We start from the raw sequence: 6,054 nt of genomic DNA, 5'->3' as shown, positions 1-6,054 counted from the left end.
AGTGTACAACCATAGGCATGAAGATCTGTCCCTGTGGATTGCATACATGCTACCCATTTTTTGATAAAGTTTTGGTACTGTAATTAAAACAATACTTTGAAATAAATACTGTAGAAATTACGTGCCATGACTTCTAAGGCTAAATTTTGGAGTGATGGTAATCATCTTGGATCTATAGGAAATGTTTGTTTACTTATTACTGCACCATGAAACTTCTCCAAACCTCTGTTAGACAGCAACTTCCTATCTTTTGAAAAGATAGGAAGTTGCTGTCTTGGATATCACAAAAACCCAAACCAAACCCCAAACAAACAACAGTCCTCCAACGGGGGTGGTAGCATTAACTCTGTCACAGAGGGCATTGACACTAGAAGGATCTCTGCACTGTATTCTTCATTACCAAACCAGGCAGTGTTTGTCCACTAAGTCCGAGGAGCCCAGCCAGCCCCTAGGTCTGAGTGTGTCTGTCTCTTGGCCGGTGTGCCTGCCCTTATTCATGATACTTCAAGTTATCAAGGAAATCAAAGTATCATTCTTGGTTTTAAGACGGCAAGATAATTTAACATGATTCGAAAATACTGCCTCTTCACGTTTGGACGCTTGGGGAGAAATTTAGAACCTTTTTGCCGTCGGGGCGCGAGCCGCGCCATCCTCTTCTTTAGTTCGGCTCTGCTGTAGGGCGGGCGGGAGAGGACCGGGAAAAGGCTCCGGAGTAGCGCCGCACCGAGCCCGACCAGTGCGGTTCGTTCGGGAGCGCGGCCAGTGCCGGCACGACCCCCGTCCCCGCCCGCACGCCCACCCCGCGCTGGGGAAGGGTGTTCCCGGGGCGGGCGAAGGGCGGGAAGGGGGACGGGTTATCGAGAGGGAAAATCGGCTGCTGTCTGCGCAGAGCGAACTCGCATTCCGCGCCGGCAGCTCGGGCTCCTGGTCCGCCCGTGGCCATGGGGCTGCAGCCCCGGCGCGCCGCGGGGCCCTGCCCGCCCGCGGGAAGGAGCGCCGCCCTGCCCGGAGCGCGCTCCGCTCCTCCCTGGGCCCGCAGCGACGAGCCGGAGGGAACTCCCGGGCGGCCCGCAGCGCTGCCGCCCCTGCTGCCGGCCATCCTGCCGACCCCCTCCGCTTCCCCCGCTGCCGCCCGGGCGCAGCCCAAGAAGCCGCCGGCGGCCGCCTCGGCCCCCAAGAAAGCAGCGCCTCGGCCCGCAGAGGAGAAGGCGGCGAGGAAGGCGCGGGGGGCGCCCCCGGAGCGGCCGGGCCCCCTCTCCAGCTCCTGGCCCTGCTCGTCCCTGCAGCGGCCGCCTCCGCGGAGACCGCCGGCCGAGCGGGCGGCGCGGCCCCAGCCCACCCCGCCGCAGCCGCGGGGCCGTCCGGGGGCGCCGGGGGCGGGCAGCCGCTCCTGCGAGAGCCTCGGCGGGGCGCCGGGCGAGGCGGCGGGGCGCTTCTCGCTGAGCCTGCCCCCGGAGGCCATCCGGGTGCTGCAGCGCCGCAGCCTGGAGCGGCAGCGGGGGCAGCCCGCACCCTCTCCCGCCGGCAGAGCCGCCCCGGCCCGGCGCGGCGACCTGCGCGCTCTGCTGAAGGTTTCGCTGCTCAACGACCGGCACCGCTACGACGACGAGGAGTACGAGGAGGAGGAGGCGGGGGCCGCGGCGGACGAGGGGCTGGTGCGGAAATGCACCGAGTGGCTGCGCGGCGTGGAGAGCGCGGCCGGGCGCGACCACCCCGAGCGGCTGGAGACGCTGCCGCACCTGGGCACCCTCTGAGCCCCGGCGGGGGCCGCCGGAGCGGTCGGACCGGGGGGAGCTGGGGCCGCCATCCGCGATGTCGTGTTCCGTGTTGTGTTGTCGGCTCCCTGGCAGCCCGGGCGGGTGGCGGCAGGGGCCGGGCAGGGGAGCCCCTGGCCCGGAGCCGATCCTCGGGGCGCCGCCGCCGCCGCCGGGGCGAGGGACAAAGGAGCGGCGCCGGCCCCCGCCCGCCGGTGCCCGGGTGCTGGGAGGGAGGGCACCGGCTGTGGGCGTCCTGCCTCCGCCCTCGCGGTTTTTTTAAAGATTTCTGACTACTTTATAAAATGTGCGTAATGATTTTGTATATTTGTACATAAAAGTTCATTTTTATTTATTTGAATAAAGGACTCTTGTGTTGCGGTAGCCTTTGCGCCTTGGTGGCTTGGCGTTGGGCTGCCCCAGCCTGGCGGTATCCGCTGTGTCGGTGTCCCTAAGGTAAGGATGGCGGGCTGGTCGCCGTGCGGCGAGCCTGTGCCCTTCGCACGTTTGCTCCTCGGAAGAGCCGCCGGCAGCTCGGCTCCAGGGATAACGCAGAGCCGCGGATCCGGCGCGGCGGCGGAGGCAGGGACCGAGCGGGCGGGGGCGAGCCCGGCGCTGCTGGGGCAGATGGCAGCAGCTCCGCTCCCGGGGAGAGGCAGGGACGGCGGGAGGAGGATGGGGAGGTGCGGGCGGCCGCGGCGTGGGCAGAGCTCCGGTTCCCTGCGCCGGCGAACCGGAGAGGAGCGGCTGGGGTTGTGCATGGACTTGGCCATTTCATCCCCTCCCAGATAGTAATTCAGATACATCCGACCTTTCGAGCCGCTGCCAATGTACGAGGTGGAATGGGAAGGAAGGAGGGAGAGAGAGAGAGGGAGGGAGCACAGAGGCCGCATCCTTTGTCAGCGTCCCTCGGCTTCCCATCCCTGGAGCCCACTGCAACCTTCCCCCCTCCGGGCTATGGCCATGCCTGGTGCTCTTCCGAGCTCTGTGTGTTGGGAGAGGCGAGGAGGGGGCTGGGAGGCCAAGTGTACAGAAATTATGGGCGGAAAGGGAAGGGTAAGTCTTTACCACGCTTACAGTGTCTCGGCCACCTACTGTTGCTCTTTTATTGTTGTTCTCCAGCTTCCCAGAACAACAGTCAGACCTGAGCATTTACTGTGATTCTATAAGTATTTTGCAAATGAATGTTTGAACATATGGGAACACGTTCAGCTGAATTTACTTAGCGGAGTAAAACAAAGTTTAGTGCCACAAATTGGGTATTATAAATTTCATTAAGACATCAGTTGTTTACACCAAATGAATGTCTGTGCTGACTTCCATTAAATCCTGTCAGATAAAAAACCTTTCTGTATATTAGGTGCACGATGTAGCCATGTGCTGCATTTTGTTTTGCTCCATGTTTGTTCAAGCACATTTTTCTTTTTTTCCACCTGAAACTTAAGGAATGACTGGGGAGATGGTTTGAGAAAATAAATATTTATTAAATGCATTGATACTGCCATTAAAAAAACGAACCAATATAAGGCAATTGTGAAATAGGAATGTTCAAAGGGCAGAGACAAAAGCATGGGCATGAAAATTTATGGAGACTAATTCTATTTCATTTAAGGAAATGTGGAGTCATTTGTAGTGATAGCTATGAAACACATGCATTTTCATATCATTTTAGCTGAGTTTGCATGTAGTTCTGTCATATTACCAGTCTTCATTAACATCTTCAAGTCAATCTGCCTCAACAATTGCAAATTTCATGTCAAATTTAATACATGCTGGATTGATGTCAGAACCACTTTTTGTTGTTGTTTTTCCCTCTTCTAACAATGATGGAAATGCTAGTAGTTGAGCTGTTAGCTGAGTTTTCCTTTTGTTTCACTTTTGGGAATGGGAGTTTATAAATGAGCATCCTGGACTCTTAACATTGTTCCTTAAACTGCTCCATGGTTTCATATTAAATCAATATCTCCAGTTGCAATGAAATGTGATTCACTCATTAAGGACTGAAGTATGTTAAAGCCTACTTGTGAGGCTGAAAGCTGCTTTGTTCAGAGCCTGAAGTGTGGCAAAAAATTCAATAAATTTGAATGCACAGCTGCAGCAAATGCAGTGTGAACTGGGGGTAAGAGGGGCTGGAATTGAAGGGCTGCCAGCTCTGAAAAAGAAAGAACCTGCTCCTAGAATGAAGAATTTGAGAACTGATCACTCTTCCTTTCCTTGATAAGGGGGCAAAAACCTTACGAAGTGTTGAGAACCCAAGCTCCCTATCCCACTGATCCCCAGTCAGCCTCAGCCTTCCTCCATCTCTCACACACATGGGTTCAGGACAGGTTGTGGCTGGAAAATTCAAATGGGATGCTGTGAAACACCTTTTCTGCCCCTCTGCTGCACTGTGCTCAGTCAGGGTGAGAGATCTTTCCCGGGACAGATAAGGACACTGCCAGCTCCCCCCAGTTCTCAGCCCGTGGAGCTGCAGCCCAGTGTAAGTATTGCTGTAAGAACCCTTCTGGGTCTGTACTGGTAAATGGATCGGGTGTCTTCAGGAACACTTTTCAGGTGGCACAGGTCTGATTTTGCCATAAGGACCAAGAAGCTGCCTGGAACTCGCTACATCTGCTTTTTAGCATTTGTATATTAGCCATCTTCAAATTGCCTCAGCCTAAGCCTCCCACTCATAACCCTTTTAGCTGTTGGGAGTTAGGAGCAGCTGGTGCTGTGAATGCTTAAAATAATCAATAATTCCTTTGGGGTAGATAGCTTCTTCCTCCAAACATATCAGCATGATTTACAGTGGAAAAACACCCCAAAGCAACACTTATTCTGGGTATTTTTTTTAAAGGTAGCTAATAAATAGTATTGCCTTCCTGCTGCTCCTGAGCAAGGCTGAGAGGCCAGACACAGGTGAAGTCCTTGTTTTTCTAACACAACAACCTCAGCCCTGTGCATTGCTGAGTTTTCTCTTGGGTTCTAGCCCAACTCTCAGCTTTCTCACTTCACTGATACAATAGGTACCTTTTTTTTTTTTTATTTCAAAGCTAAGGGGGAGCATGCCCAGCTTTTTGCCCAGCTTTTATTTTCTTTTGTGACCTCCCTCACCAGCATACTTGTAAAGCCCTGACAAGCAGTATTCTCTGAGCTGTTGTCAAACATCTCCATTATCTCACACCATTTCCAGCTGTGCCTGAGGGATCTCACACACAGCTGGGGGAGGGCATCAGTCTGGGGGCGGCTGTCCTGAGAGGACCAGTGGGTGGTGTCTGTCTAGAACACAACTGTCCTTTTGGCTGGGGGGGCTCATTCTTTGGTTTTGTGGGTGTTTTTTTGTGAGGTAAAGGCACATTCTGTTTTTCTTCTTAAGAAAAGCCTCTTCCTATTGGTGGTTTTGTGAAGAGAGGAAGAGATTTCTGAGAAGGTTTGGCTTTGGCACTTTGTGGAAGAGTAGTCACCATCATTTTGCAATGACCAGGTGTGGCAGTGTGTGAGCTCCTGGCTGACCCTGCTGCAAGGAAAGGAGCCCAAAGCAGTGCCCAGTCACTACAAGAACCAAAAGTTACTGCGGTTCATTGCCTTCAAGAAAGATGTGAATGTTTCTTTTCCCTTCCCAGGGAGGAAAACCTCCAGCAACAGTCTCTGGAAATAGTGCTGGCAATTTGTTATTCACAGGTGCTCTTGCTTCTTCTGAGAGCATGGGGAAAATGCTGTGAGCCTCAGTGAATGAATGCCTGCAGGTGATGGGCCCAGCCTGGATCTCACCCTGCTGCAGCTCCAAGCCAGCACATGGATGTGCTAAGAGTTAGGAGCCACTTCCAGAGAGAGAAGCTGGCAGCCAGTGATAACAGTAAGTTGAGGATATAGGATATTGATGATGCAATGAGGTCTTTTAATCCCTTTTAATTTTATTTAAGGAGTGTTACAAGTTATATTTGAATGACATTATTTTAGAGCAATGGTTTGGATTGAGAGTTTTAGAATGGCCTAAGGATTTCTTGGTTTGTTTTTATTTTTTATAAAATTAGAAATATTAAAAAAAATGCAGTCTGTGTTTTGCAGTCAGCTGTCTTGAGTGTCCTGGTTTTGGTTGAGATAGAGTTATTTTCTTCGCAGTGCTTTGATTCAGCATGAGAATAATGTTGATAACACACTGAAAGCTTTTGTTTTTTGCTAAGTTGTGTTCATCCTAAGTCAAGGACCTCAAGGACCTTTTTTTTGTGTCTTATGCTGTGCCAGTGAGGAGACATACAAAAGGAAAACTGGGAAGGAACATTGCTGGGACCAGTGACCCAAACGGGCTAAAGGGATGTTT

The 6,054-nt window shown here is 52.9% G+C and overlaps 1 protein-coding gene across 1 annotated transcript; it reads left to right on the top strand.

The window, feature by feature from the left end:
- The first annotated feature begins 896 nt into the window (after positions 1-896).
- PRR18 (proline rich 18) lies at positions 897-2,138 on the top strand. Its single transcript, XM_059468899.1, has one exon. The coding sequence runs from the start codon at positions 942-944 to the stop codon at positions 1,752-1,754; it is 813 nt and encodes a 270-aa protein (XP_059324882.1). The 5' UTR covers positions 897-941; the 3' UTR covers positions 1,755-2,138.
- The last annotated feature ends 3,916 nt before the right edge of the window (positions 2,139-6,054 follow it).

The sequence above is a fragment of the Ammospiza nelsoni genome, chromosome 3 (assembly GCF_027579445.1).
Source record: "Ammospiza nelsoni isolate bAmmNel1 chromosome 3, bAmmNel1.pri, whole genome shotgun sequence".
Classification (NCBI taxonomy): domain Eukaryota; kingdom Metazoa; phylum Chordata; class Aves; order Passeriformes; family Passerellidae; genus Ammospiza; species Ammospiza nelsoni.
Note: the sequence above shows the minus strand (reverse complement) of the source record. Positions and strands in the feature narration are given on the sequence as shown.

Bases quoted from the DNA above. Each gene is read 5' to 3' on its own strand.
- PRR18 (XM_059468899.1), top strand. From the start codon at position 942: ATGGGGCTGCAGCCCCGGCGCGCCGCGGGGCCCTGCCCGCCCGCGGGA.